Source organism: Vipera ursinii, assembly GCF_947247035.1.
Source record: "Vipera ursinii genome assembly, chromosome: 3".
Taxonomy (NCBI): domain Eukaryota; kingdom Metazoa; phylum Chordata; class Lepidosauria; order Squamata; family Viperidae; genus Vipera; species Vipera ursinii.
Window position 1 is genome coordinate 165,141,943 of NC_139516.1, and position 14,285 is coordinate 165,156,227.

Genomic DNA, 14,285 nt, shown 5'->3' on the forward strand with positions numbered 1-14,285 from the left:
TGGCTGCAACTAACTAGCTCGCTGACTGGCGGGCGAAGCTGATCTCCACAAGCAAGTCAAGGGCAGAGCGCAACAGAGGTCGCCGTCTCCGCACCAAGCACGTGACACGCGCGCGCACACACACACAGCACTTACACACAAATATACATATATTTTTTTAAAAAAGGACCGCGCGCGGCAGGAAAAGTTCTGCCTGCTGTTTTCGTCAGAGAAGCGGCTGGCGAGAAATTCAACCCAAACGAGACAGGGGAAATGGGGTGGGAGGAAAAGAAAGAAAGAAAGAAAGGCAAGCGGATGTCTTGCAGCATTGTAGGGCCACTAAATAGCCATCTGTGATCTCGTGGCGATTTAAAAAGGCGAAGGAAAGGCACGGAAAGTTACGTCCTACAGCACGTGGCCTGAACGGGAGGCGAAACTCCAAAGGAAGTTGCGCGCAGCCCCCGGTCCGTCCTCGGATCAAAGGCCCACGGGCCGCCAACGACCCCATTGGAGCCCCGAGGAAAGCTGCCCTGGCTGCAGTACTTGGGGTCCCGGCTGGAGAGAGGGTGATTCCCTGCTCTAAGGGGAAGGGGCGGGCGGTTTCAAAGCCAAGGTTAGGCCGGGTTTAAAGTCTGCCCTATTTTTCCAAGCCCCGTGGCACTTGCTCCAGTCCCTTCCCACCGGGTGCCCCGGGAGGGTTGATCGGACAAGGATCAGGATGCCTAGTTCCCAAATTGTTAGCCTATGTTCGACAGAGGGTCACCGCCGACTGAGCCCGACAGCTGGCGATTCCTATGGGAGGGTTTATTAGGGTAAAATCAAGCGGAGCGGTCAGTTCAGACTCAAGTTCCACTAGTCGTTCAAGATCACCTTTGGAAGGAGAATATTTTTAAAAATTGCATGCGCCTTAAGAGAATTTGTTGTGGTTGCTCTTTTATGCCTTATAATTGGAAGGAAAACAAGTGAAGCAGTTACACTTTGTAAACAAGGAAATGATCTCTTGGACTGGAGGAGCCTAAAGTATTAAGCTGTTTGAAATCATTGTCACTTGCTGTGCAATCTACAAACGTTGAGGAAATCAGCTGTAAGTGGCTGAATATACAGCCAGTCTTTATCAAGTGTGCTGGGTGGGGAATGGAGCATATCTTGCCACTAGCTTCCCGCTTCCCACTCCTGTTTTGGAAATAAAACTCTCAATGTTTAAACCTGTTTTTTCAGCCTTTAAAAAAAGGGGTGAGGGCATCAAATGTTTCTATCCAGTAGGTCTTTTCTGTACACTTTGACCACCCTAAACCACACTTCAATTAATCCAAAGCAATCTCCTAAAAGTGGATTAACACCAGTATACCTAGCTGAACACCCAACTTAAAAGGGGAAAAAATTAAAAAATATGCCTAAATAGGATTCTTTTTCTCATTGAAATGACTTAAGAAATTCCCCTGAGAAAGTATGAAGATTTTCCAGAGAGAAGGTCAGGTAATATCATTTGAAAAACCACCAAAGGTTTTGTGACACCTTAAATACTAACGAATGTGGTCGTTGGTGTTGAAGGTGCCCCAATCTTTGTTTATGCTGAAGAACACGCTGGTATTTAAAAAGCCATGCCCTTGATTTCAGTGGTTTACTGCTCATTTTCCTAATTATTTGGATAACTTCAGTTTATTCATATCTGAGAGTGGCATTGTGCACAGGCCCACCATAGTCTAGATAGGTGAATGAGCAGGGTTTAGCTTGGGTCCAATAGAGGCAGGGAAAGCTTTTTGATGACAACACTTTTATTGGATTAAATCCAAATCCTGCCAACTGAACCAGGAGATATATTTAGTTGTTCATTCTCCAGACGAGAAAAGGGAAGAAAATTAAGTACCTTATTTAATTTCTAAATACTCCACTCCATTCCAATCCCACCCTCACCCACCTCCCCATCACATTTCCAAATCCCCACCCATACAGAAAAATGATTGATAAATATCAGAAACTGAAGCGCAGATGGACACTACACATTCTAGTATGACAAAAGTTGATTGTATGAAATAAATTTTACTAAGCAGTTAAAGCCATGATGTAGAAAAATACATTTTAAACCTCCAAACTCAATAAATCAACAAGGAACCAAAAGAATTAAAATATATATTTTTAAAAGAACCTTTTCTGGAATAGTGCGTTAAGTATTTAGTAGTAGATATAGATATATAGTCGCTACAACAAGGGAAGGGGGCCTGAAACGGTCTTACAATCAGAGCTCGCGTCATAACAAAACTCAAAAATGCCTGAGGCGCTCACAATATAATTTGTTCGTTGTTGTTTTCAAGCCAAAACAAACTGAAATGACCCGGATGGAAAACACAACATTGCGAGAGAGGCCAAAAGGGAAGGGATGCGTAAAATCTACGGGCAACACCGAAGGCGAAAAACGTGGCTCCCCCTGGCCAGGCCCGGAGGGGCGATTCCAAAGAGAAAGGCCGGCCAATAAAGCAAGATGCGAGGGCGCCTGGGCAGCACTGGAGAGGTGCACGGGATCCTTTGTAGCACGCGGTGGCCCTAAATCTCTGGGGAGGGCTCGAAGATACCACGGTGCGAATTTTGGGGTGTCCCCCTTGGATTATTTGGTGCCTTTCTAGAAAACGAGTCCAGCAAGGCGAACGGTCCTGGCTGGATTCCACCTCCTGATAAACTGGTTTTCTAGTGGCAGGGCGTTTCTTTCTGCCCCTCCCAGCCCTAGTTGAAGTGGTACGGTCCGCTATATTGCGCTCATTGCGCGGAAGCGAGAGAACTAATTTGTTTAACTTTTGAGTCCGGATTGCGTCAATCCAAACTCAGAGGAACCGGGGAAGAGGTGCTTCTTCTGTTCCTTAAGGGAAACTTTCCAACTCCTATAGTTATTTCTAGAAAAGAAAGTATGAATAGGTGTGCCCTTAGTAACCAACCTACTCTTATGGTTTGGAGGAAGGGCTTCCCTCCCCGCCCGTATCCTTCCCTGAAAAATGCATATGGGTACATTTCCTCTTACTAACTGAATGGAGCAGCTACAGTACTGCACAGTACTGAGCCCTAAATCTTTAAACAGACCGAAATGGCCCATAGTTTCTAAGCAGCAGGACGATCTGCTGAATGGGAGGAGGAGAGTCACAAAAAAAAAGACTAGAGGGTAGCAGGCAGGTTCATGCTACATATTGTAGCATGTAGCCCTGAGTAAGCTCACTCTTGGGGGGGGAGGGCGGGGCAGACCGATTCTTAGGAAGATGTCAAGGAAATAAGGCAACGCCTTCCCTAGCCCGATGGGGAGGGGGGTATTGGGCCAGGGCCTTTGGGGGGGGGAAACGTACAAGGGCCAGGGATGCTCTCTGCTCAAGAGCATCCTGAACCCCTTGGAACAGAGTTATTTTTGTGAATGTACAATAGCAAGTGAAGAATAGTTATTCTTTCAACCCTGTCATAAATAAAAAATACTCTCCTTTATTTTCCATTACAAAAATAGGAATCATATTCAAAGCAATGATTGTCTCCCTCTTACTCTCCAACTCTTTTATTTCATATAAAAACATAAGCTTAGAGGAATGTCCTCATTCTTTTGTGCAAAGCTAACCACTAAAAGGACTGTTAGTCAGGTCTGTTCACTATGCCAGAGTTTTACCCAAATCGCTACCTTTCAAACAGTAAGGTAGCTGTCTGGGGATGATGATAGGAATTGTAATCAAGCACATTTGAAGGGAATCTGGTAGGGGAAAGCTCTATCACTAATGCATTCTTATCCAATATTTTTTTGATTATTTTATATCTATTTATTTAAAGGGTTGGTCTACAAAGTAGATCTGTGCCTTTCTCTAGTGCTTACTCTTAATTTAATTTTTTGTACAAAAGAAAAACAATATTATTATCAAAATAGTCATTTAATGGCTTTACTTCATACATAAATACATGTTTAGATAACATAGGAGAGTGATGATTGATCAGTCAGTTTGGAAATGACTTTGGGGGAGGGGTGGGTCCTCTCTCAGAATTTTTTTTTCCCCAGGGGGGACTCTTGTGTACACAGGAGTGGTTGCGAGCTCATCGCTACAAATAAGCTACTCGCCGTCCTTTGTTTTTAACTCTTTGTTTATACCTTTTACCCAGGACTGCTGCCAAGTATTTCTTGACAGCCATTTGTTTTCGGTAGCGGCTGTAGCTATCTGTGAATATGCCGTCAGAGTGCCTTTTGGAAAGGGGTTCTGAGTCGTCCTCCAGGCTGCTGGCCCCACTGCAAGGCAAAGAAAGAAAAGCAAACCATAGTTGGTGCAACATTGGGATCTACAGACAGCAGAAGCAGAAGGAAAATCTCTGGGGAGAGCAAGGAAGAAGGAATTAAAATGTACCCAATGGAAACCCCTGATAGTCACTGAAAATAGCAGACTGAGATCCCAGTAGTTGGGCTTTGGAAAGGGACTTTTCACACCTGTGTGTATAAGCGGTTTCTTGAATTCTGTTTCTTTTATTAGTAAGATCCTTTTAACCTTTAATAAGCCTGCTTACTTTGCATTTTAGGTGGCAATGCTGAAGATCATCACTCCCTTTTTTTTTCTTCCGGACCAAATGTCTTGCCTTAATCATGCCCATTCCTTTTTTTGTTTTTAATAACCTACAGATTTTCCAATCATTATTTGTCTTCACTCAAACATATCCCAAAAAAAATTGGGCTGGGTGGGAATTGGAATGTTTTTGTTCTTTATGTGCTTGGTTGATGAACAGCTAAAGCAACACGTAGGCTGTGGGGTGGAAGCAAAGGGGAATCGTGGTATGCTCTTCCTTGAGGAGGAGACAAAGGATTCCTCTGAACAGACTGCGGAAGTTGAAGACTGATCACAATGCAAGCCGACAGTCGGGAGACCAGCTCGTCAGGTTCTGCATTATTCATGAATAAATTGTGTAATCCATTCTTCCCTTCATTAAGATGTTGCCTTCTGCTGATAGGTATAGTGACACATATGAGCATGCTGGGCTGCTATCAGCCTGGGAGATTTGATTTCAAGCCACTAAGACTGGGAGGTAGTGTTCCCAAGTCCTTCTCTTGTCCAGTCCATTTAATTTTCATGCCACAAAGTCCGTGGTAACTCTATACCTGGATCAATGGAAATGTGACTTTCCTCTGAGACAGAGACCTTTAGCATTGATTCATCACAGAGCAGGCTGGGGCAGCAGGGGCAGCATCCCTAAAGGACTGAAGTGTACAGTAACTGAGGCTGTTTTATCAGCTGAGCTTTTCATGCTGAAGGGTGATACCAACAGTATCATATTAAACAGCGTTTAGGAATAATAATGGAACAATTCAGAATTGCAAATCAGAGAACTTAGTCCAACTGATTTTAATGACCCCTCCAGAATACACAAACAATAAATTGCACACTAAGGATATTCAGATTGGTACCCCAAGGGTGATAAATATAGTTCTGAATTTTGCATCCAGACTTTGAGGGGGGGAGGAAAAAGGAGATGATTGGCCAAGGGAGCAATATTATACAAAGGACCTGACTTTTGCATTCAAATCAATACTCCTTGACCAGAAAGAGGTTCCACTGAGATCAAATGAAGGAAATTTATTTCCATAAAAATACATTTAGGATTGCAACCCTACAGTCCAAGTTTTGCACATGGCACAGCAGCATCCAGGACGAATCAAGCTATTGGACCACAGGCCAGCTTAGGAGGCTGGCAAGTCAGATGAGAAATTCATTTGTATGAATGAAAGAATATGTGTAGTGCGTAGGTTAAGTACTCTGATGCAAAAGGCATTTTTCATTTCTTCCATCAAAGACATGGGACTGCAAGAGATTCAAGCACATGCTCAGTGGAAAGAAAGTCCATTTTGCTTAAAGCAAACACATGATCTTGAGGAGGAAGAGAGAGGGAGAGACCTACTGCTGAGCATCTAAATAATATATTATGGCTGTTTAATACATTTAGCAGTCCTGAGGGTGGAGTTGTCATTAAGCCTTATTTCTTTAAAAGCAGATTGTTTTGCCTCGTGACACAAGCACAAACGAACAAGAATCTGCAGATAAGAGATAACATCTTACCCCACCCGCTTGGCCATCAGAGAATGCAGATACTTCCTTGCAGATAACTGGCCCAGCACTTTTCTGTAGGCTTTATTAAGTATCCCATCTGCATGCCTAAAAGAGTAAAGTGGAAAGAGCACAGATTAAAGCAAAAAAACAACAAGGGGTCCTGATTACCCCATTCCCATGGACAACATAAACATCCCCCCCTCCCCCGTCTGCAAGCCGATAGGCCATCGAGGAGCAGGGAAAGACCTGGGGGGGGTCCACCGGCATCAGCCTGGCCCCTTCTCCTTGGTATCCCCCAGGGAGACCGAGTCGCGCCTATCTTGGCAACGGCGTCTGGCTGTCAAGACCAGCTGCCTCCCCCCCCTTCCCCCACCCCGTCGACTTCAAAGGCTGGACGAAGTAGGCTGATGGCTGCCGACTCCCGATTCTCGTTTTTCCAGGGTGGGGGAACAAGCGGTAAGTCTGATTTTGTCTGCCTTACTGTATTGACCACCCTTTCCCATTATTTGTTCGTCCGGGCTGCCTCTGGACTCTTCCAGAGGGACGCCGTTGATTTGGCTCTCTTTCCTCCTCCTCCTCCTCCAAGACAAAGCTCAGAAGCGCAAGGGAAACCCGCCGGCCACACCCACAGATGTGGGCTGGGATGTAAGCGCCACCACCAGCCCTGGACGACTGCTCCCGGGCGCCCTGCTTGCAGCAGCATCATTCAAAATATATAAATGCAACATTAAATCACCTTTTGTCCGGCGGGTAATACAAAGTATACATGTCGTCCAGCATGGAGGAAGGGTCGGCTATACTGAGGGGTTCGCTGTCAAAGGCATAGTCCGAAAGAGTGTTGCCCTCTTCGTCGTACATTTCATCTTCCAGCCTACTGAAGGAGAACAGATGCACAAGCTTTGCCTTAATTTGTGGGGATGCATCGGAGGGGCAATTTGGGAAGGGGACGGATGGGAGTCGGTAAGCAGATGGGCGCCCACCCGCCACCTCTGCCTGATTAAGAGGGGTATTTCCCGGAAAGAGAGAAAGGCACCATCAACCCTGTTACACACCTGCTGCTGCTGCTGCAAAAGCCCCGCTGCCCATCCCGACAACCTCAAATGAGAGAAACGACAGTTCCCTATACAAGCTGGAAATTTGGAACCGGTTGCCCAGCTAACTCTGGGACGATTGCCAATCTTTTGGGAAGAAGGCCCGGAGTAGAAAGATAACAAACAAAAAAAAAAAAAACTCAGCCCAAGTCTGAGCAAGCGCCTCCCCTGGGCTAGCGCTTTGGCTCGCCCTTCCCCTTTTAGTCTGCCAACAGACCCGTTTTGCAAAGGGACAAAGGCGGATCTGAGAGACCAATGCGGTAAGGACTGGGGTTTTTTTCTCAAGTCCAAAATCGCCCGACTCCTCTCCTGACCCAGATGCCAACTGACCCGCATTGCCTTCCCCTAACCTGCGGGTGTGTTTCTTAGTCCCCCAGGACAATGGAAACCCCAAAAAGGAAGAAACGGGGCCTTGGGCACTAGTCCTGAACTGGAAGGGCAACGGAGACTGACTGGGGCGCTATCGGCTTGGCCTGGAACACCAAAGCTTTCCACGGAACAAAGAAATGCAAGGTAGAGCGGCTGCTCCCGGCGGACTTGCACTTTCTGGAGAAACAAGGTTGTTCCCTTTCGCCCACCAGCCTCCTCCGGCAACGAAACTCTCTCGGGCGCTTCTGCGCGTTTCTTGGCGAGGCGCAGTTGACAGACGCAGTACCCCAACACTGAAATCGTTGCCTGGGGGATCCAAGAGAGCTGCCTTCGCTACCGTTGTAGAGCTTCCTTCCTTCCCACTGTATTCACCCCCCCCTTGAATGTATACACACCCACACCCACACACAGAGGACCCTTCTCTTCCCCCACACTTCCCCTCCTTGTAGCCTTCCCTTCCTCCCCCTCCACCACCACCACCACCACCCCGCCTGCTGTTCCCTCCGCCGTTTCTCTGCTTTTAGGTCATTGTGCATCTCCGGCAGTTATTTTCGTCGGCCGAGCTCCGGCAGGAGCGATCAATAATAGATGCTCCTCAAGTGTTTCGTGGCTGCTAATTCAGGCGTTTGAAGGCTGCCGCCGCCCTCTGAGCCAAGAAGGGAAGGAATGTCTCTCACCCAGTTCAGGCTGCTGCTTTCCAATGCCCTCCCCCCCCCCCCAATTCCATCCCATACAGGTGGGATTCGGGGAGAGGGAAGGACAAGTGCGGATAATCGTCCCGAGAACGGGTGGGTGTGGACAAAGCTGGTTCGTTTCAGGACAATCTCGGAGTCTGCGCAGCAGCGCAATTTGCGATTTTCGGCCGCTCTTTCTGCGATTGCCAAGGGCGCGCCGCAGTCCCCCGTTCCCGTGGGAGGGAAAGCCTGTTTTTGTCTCCAGGATTGGTGGAAGGGGGGGGGAAACCCAACCTCCCCCTCCCCCCTTTCGCTCCCCGCGCCTACGCGCCTCCCAATTCGTCTGGACTAGAATCCAACAGTGTCTTGAACTTCCTAAAGCTTCCCTAAAGGGCTTCGCAGCTCTCAGTGCGGGGAGGAGGCAAAGCGCGGGAGCTTTTTCCCCTCGAGAAGCAGCCCTCAGGACGGCTTTCCTCGACTAAAACTGATTTCCCTCAAGTAGCTTTGGCAGATTTTTCCAAATGTTCCAACTAATCTGCATACCCCTCCTTGCCAAGCCTTAATTTGATTCATTTGGGCTTTAGCTGGCAATTAATGTAGACTGCCCTTGAATAAGGAGGCGTTATTCAGCCAAATAGCGATTTCTTTTTTTTATTTTGTTTGTGCCAGAAATTTGTACACATCTTATTAGCGGTCCTCTAGTCCCTGCTTTATTTTTTCAGTCGCATACTACTTTGGTTCTCTCCTATCCTTCAAAGTCACCAAACCTTTGAGATTAAGAAGTGAAAGGGGGATACCACAACAGTCATCCTTTATTGACACCCTTGTGTGGATTGTGAAATAAATCTCCTGGCGCATAACAATAACTAGATTCCCATACTAAATCCTTCTTTTCATCTTTGGGACCAGTCTGGCAAACCAACTGGAGTTTGAAATTAATGGTATTAAATTTTCAAACTAATAAGTAGTTTGTCTTATTCAATAGACTGTTGTGAATTTATTTTAAAGAATTGTTTGATTGATTCGGAATTTATTGCTAAACGAATATGTTTAAATTTTGGGCGTAAGAAAGTGACTTGAAGGAGGTAGTTAAAAACAGTCCTACTAGATATTATTATAGGAGAATCATGTTCTGCTAAGGCATGTAGACATGCAATCTTTTGGTGTAAACCTTTTGGGTTTTCTTCTAGGAATTCCAGAAATAAATTACATGGAAAAAAATAACTGACACGCCTAGAGGGAAGGAGGAGTCTAACAAGTCTTCCTACATTTCCTTACAATGACAGGAAATGAGGTAAGAAACCAAGTGCCTCCTGAACTGAAAATCATTGGGGATCGGATAGCCCCATTCTGAAATTAGCCAACTTTTCAAGTCTTAGAAGAAATTCAGCAGACAGAAAGCATTAGCCAACCAATGCTGCCGTTTTGGGGGGGGGGGGGAATTGGCCCTACACCTTCTCTTGCTTGACTTCAGTCTGGACTACACTTCAGTTAATTTAAATTTCATAGAATTAAAAAAAGGGGAGGGCTGCTACAAAATTAAGACACCAGTGGGTCTATCTCAGCTCCTGCAGTTTTATTACCAGTTACAGAAATGTTTTGCTACTGCTTTCTTCCAAGACGGGTTTCCAGCTTCCCATGCTAATTTACATCCCTGGGATGTTCTGGTGGTCTCCCATTCAATTACTAACCGGGATCAATCCTCTTTCAAATTAGCCAATTTACAGGCACCTACTGAAATAAACTGGCATTTATCAGGTAAATCAAATGGTCTGGCAATTCTCTGAAAATCTATCATGTACAAAAGGAATAATTTCATTGTACATTCGATATGATGCAGTGTTTTAACTGCAGCCAAATACCTTCCTCTAGTAACTTCTTTAATGCCTGCCATGGGCAACCAAATTCCAGATCAAAAATAGAGTTCTAGTGTACACATGTATAATTTTATCCTGGAATCTACATAAATATTTACAGAGTTTCGTTGTAAGGCTGCTAGATAACAATTGATCTAAGAGTAATATTTATTAAACGTTTTAATCTAACTTCTGGAAAATTATGTACATACTCATATTTAGAAATAAATTCCATTGGTATAACTGGCTCTTGCTTCTGAGTAAGCATGGCCATCATTAATGCTTAGCATTAATAAGATTTTCTACATTTTTTCTTTATGCTGGAGATAAGCTCAAAGATATGTAAATATCACTTACAAAGGTGTTTTATCCATTGTGATCCACCTAGAGAGTACTATTCTAGGATTATTTAGGATACTAATTTGAAAAGGGGAAACCACTGACTTTGTGTTTCAGTCAGGGATTCCCAAGAGACTGTGATAGCAAAGTCTAGTCCCAAAGACTAGATAATCAAAATTATTGCTCTGGAAGAAACCCAGAGGAAGAATAAATCTTGCCAATTTGGGGCAAGATGTAAGAGGTGGAAGTTGCCACTGAGCAATAAATTAAGCAAAACGCACGCACGCACACACATACATGCATATGCACTCAAGCACGCAGGCGCGTTTTCTTGTTCCCTCTCTCTCTCTCTCTCTCTCACACACACACACACACACACACACGCATATATACACACACCAATCAAAATACTGTCACCTCACGTTTTCTTGGACATTCCGTTCTCCCACGCTACTAGAGGATTGCGGCCTGTTTTGAAACTAAGAGTCCAAGTGGACCACCGCTGGGGTCCATACAAAAGAAAGAACCCTCTGCGATCTCATTTTTTCCAGCCCACCTTTGCAGAAGTTGCCCTCCCTATTTGCCAGATGTGGCGAAGGCGTCTTGGATGGGGGGCTAAGCTCGCGAGTCCTAACCTGGACAGCTCCGAGCGAGACGGCCGAGCCGCGAAGGAGGCGACGACAGCCAAGGCTGGACTCTGGCTAGGGGGCGGGGAAGGAAGAATAGGGCACTTACCTCAGCGCGGGGTACTGAAGTCCAGCAGCAGCAGCGGCGGCAGCAGGTGAGCAGTAGACGCTGCAGTGCATAATCAGCCCATAAAGCAGCAGGGCGAGAAATGCTTTGCTGCACATCGCCACTCTGGGAAGGAAGGAAAGAAGGAAGGAAGGAAGGAAGGAAGGAAGGAAGGAAGGAAGGAAGGAAGGAAGGAAGGAAGGAAGGAAGGAAGGAAGGAAGGAAGGAGAGCGGCTGTCACAATTGGGCACTTCTGGGGGCCCTGGTCCCTTTCCAAGGGTTTGCCCGCTAAGAAAGAGGCTCCGTAAGCTTGGCCCATCAGGCGCAGAAAAAGCTGCCTTTGGTATTGCGCCTTTTCCCTCCCCCTTTCCCTTCCCCATTCCCTCCCCCCCCCCCCCCGCTGCCTGACTTACGAGCCATTCATCCTGCTCAGCTGCCCCCCAACCTGGCGCCCTCCAGAGCTGTTGCACTACAACTCTCTTACTCTTCGGCTGGCAGGATGAAAACTGTAGCCCAGAGCATCCGATCTAGTGTGACTTACCATTCAACTCGAGAGAGTGAGAACGAGACTAAGTCTGGATCCAAAAGGCTTTCTTCCGAACTTTTGGCGGCTATCGTTAATCCTCTTGAAACATCGCTGCCTCTCTCTACTTCTCTGCCTTCCGTCCTCTGATGGGCAAAAGGGAAACCGCAGAAAGGGAGGGGGCGTGTGGGATAGACAGCGGAGCGACCGCTGGTTGTCTGTCTAACTTAAAAGGAGGGGGGGGGGAGGAAATCCTCTCAAATTACAAAAAGAAGAAAAAAAAAGTTTGCAGAAAGTAGAGCCTGGCAGAGACACCGAGGTGAGCAAGGGAAATAGAAAAAGAGCGGGCTGTTTAGGTGGGAAGAGCCCCAACCGAGCAGAGCAGCAGAGCAGGTGAGAGCTAGTTGTGTTCTTCCGAGGTTTCGGAGCTTCTGTCTTCACCGAGCTGCTTCTGACGTTCGTTGATATTTTCTCCGCTCTTCCAAGTTGAGGAGTCTTCCGCTGTTTGCCGCTGACATCCACCCGCCTTCTCAGCTGTCAGATCTTTTGCATACTCGGCTTTCTGATCGACAGCTCTCGGTCGCACACAGGAACCTCTCTCTCTCTCTCTCTCTCTCTCTTTCTCTCTCTCTCTCTCTCTCTCTCTTGTTGCCTTGCTGTGTGTCTAGCTTATTTTCTTTCGCTGTTGATGTGGCATTCGGATTTTTATTTGCCAATGACTTTTCATTTTTGTTGTTGCAGTCACGTAATAATCGGTATCAGAAAAGACGTCACCACTCCAATTCCTCAAGGGACATAACGACTCTATGTCCAAGATGATGCGAACAGGAGTCATAAGCTTCTCATAAGCACTTGTTTTAAGTTACATTTCCTTTTTCCCCCCCCCCCGCTCCCCCAGCATCCCCTTCCATAGTTTTTTCAAACTAAAGTTTCAGTGAAATGTCTTCCTCAACATTCACTTTTCTTTACGTTTCTTTCATTATATTGAATTATATGTTTAATTTTTATTTATTTTTAGACTGTGTTTTTACTGCTTGTAAGCCACCCAGAGTCGCTGAGAGCGAGTGAGCAGCCGTATACATTTTCTAAATAAAGTAAACATTTTTTAAAAAAAAAACCTCTCCTGCTCCTAAACTTCTTATTGAAAGCAGGATGGGATGAGAAAGATAAAATTTGATGGAAGTTAGTTTCAAATAAAATTCCAAAAACATATCCTCCCAACTAAGTGACCTTTTGTTTTTTTTTAAACTGAAGACCTGCCACAATTCCTAAATACTATATTCTTGATTACAGAATCAAAAAATCTTGGAAACCATATGCTGGTTCAGTTAAATGTTGTAAAGAGGATTATTGTCCTTGTTCTTGCTATAATCAATATTATTAGTTTGGAGAAAACAGTTTGAAGCTATAGATTATTAGGAAATCTCTAATTATAAATAGCAATTGACAGTTTCTAGCCAGAGGGTGCAACGAGGTAGGAGAATAATTTCTTCCCTGGCGGAACTGTTCAAGCACAATGGTGCTGAACTGGCTTTGGCAAATAAACAAGGACCGGGCGGGGGGGGGGGGGAAATGCCCTATGGAGCTCCAATATTGGAAGGCAAAGCAATGTTAGAAATTCATCAGCTAGTCCGTAAAGTCCATAAGCCTAATCCATCTTATTGAAATGATATTTATTTCAAATTCTTCATAGTGTTTTGAATTTTTTTTAAAAAAAAATATTCCATGTGGCACTCCAGACTCAAAATAGGTTTTATCCTTTTAGATGTAAGGAAAATTGCACCAGATTTTATGCTTCTTTTAAGACTCCATCATAACACATAATGCAATACTTTTAACAACAAGTAATTATTTCTATGTTTGAAATAATAATGTCAAAACTATGAAAATATGAAAAAGAAGAAAAGTATTAGAATGATGTGAATGCTAGTTTTAAAAATCCATCCTATTTTCTGTACAAAAGCAAGTTGGCAGTGTGAATACCCCCCAGATCAGCACACAGATCTTTCTTAAAATGTCAAGTCTAGGAAAATTCTTCAGGAAACTCTTCAAAACATCATTATCTATTGCTTTGTCACCATCCTTAGACACCAACTATGAACAAAGATTCTTTTAAATCCTGTTTTAAAATAATGTCCTATTGTTCCTTTGCTTCCCTTTCAAAGGAAACTCCAGATTTATTTTAAACTTTAGGAAAGTGGGAAAGGACTTTTGATCATTTTAACATGATGAAAACCAAGAAAGAAATTAGCCATTGGGCTTTTACTTTCTGATTCAATTATTTGGTTTACAGGGATAAATAGAGGCCTTTTGGAAATTAAAACACAATTCTTTGTTTTCTAGTAGTTAAAGAAATACAACAGCAGTAGGAATTGTAGTAAAATAACAATAGTAATAACAACAGAGATCAAACAAAGCAATTCTCTAATTTGCATTTAAGATTTTTGTATTTCAAAAGAATATAAACTTTTTTTCTTAAGGGTATACCAAGAAATTTATGCAAATTTGAAGTTTTCTGATAAGAATCAGTGGAATTCTTGTAATATCGCCCTAGAGAAATTAGCTTTCTACTCAAAGAACTGTATAGATTTTCAGAATCCTGAATCCTTCGTGGAACATTTCACCACAAAAAACCTCTTGCAAGCTGCCTCTGCCACCTTGTGGGAAATTTAAAACTT

At 44.6% G+C, this 14,285-nt stretch overlaps 1 protein-coding gene across 1 annotated transcript; it reads right to left on the minus strand.

Annotated features, from left to right (window-relative positions):
• Positions 1–3,928: 3,928 nt before the first annotated feature.
• ADCYAP1 (adenylate cyclase activating polypeptide 1) lies at positions 3,929–11,203 on the minus strand (the record flags this gene model as incomplete). The annotated part of the gene is made up of 4 exons (XM_083357387.1): positions 3,929–4,219; positions 6,033–6,128; positions 6,760–6,894; positions 11,088–11,203. 4 exons carry the CDS (start codon positions 11,201–11,203, stop codon positions 4,036–4,038), a joined length of 531 nt encoding a protein of 176 aa, XP_083213513.1. The 3' UTR covers positions 3,929–4,035.
• Positions 11,204–14,285: the final 3,082 nt, after the last annotated feature.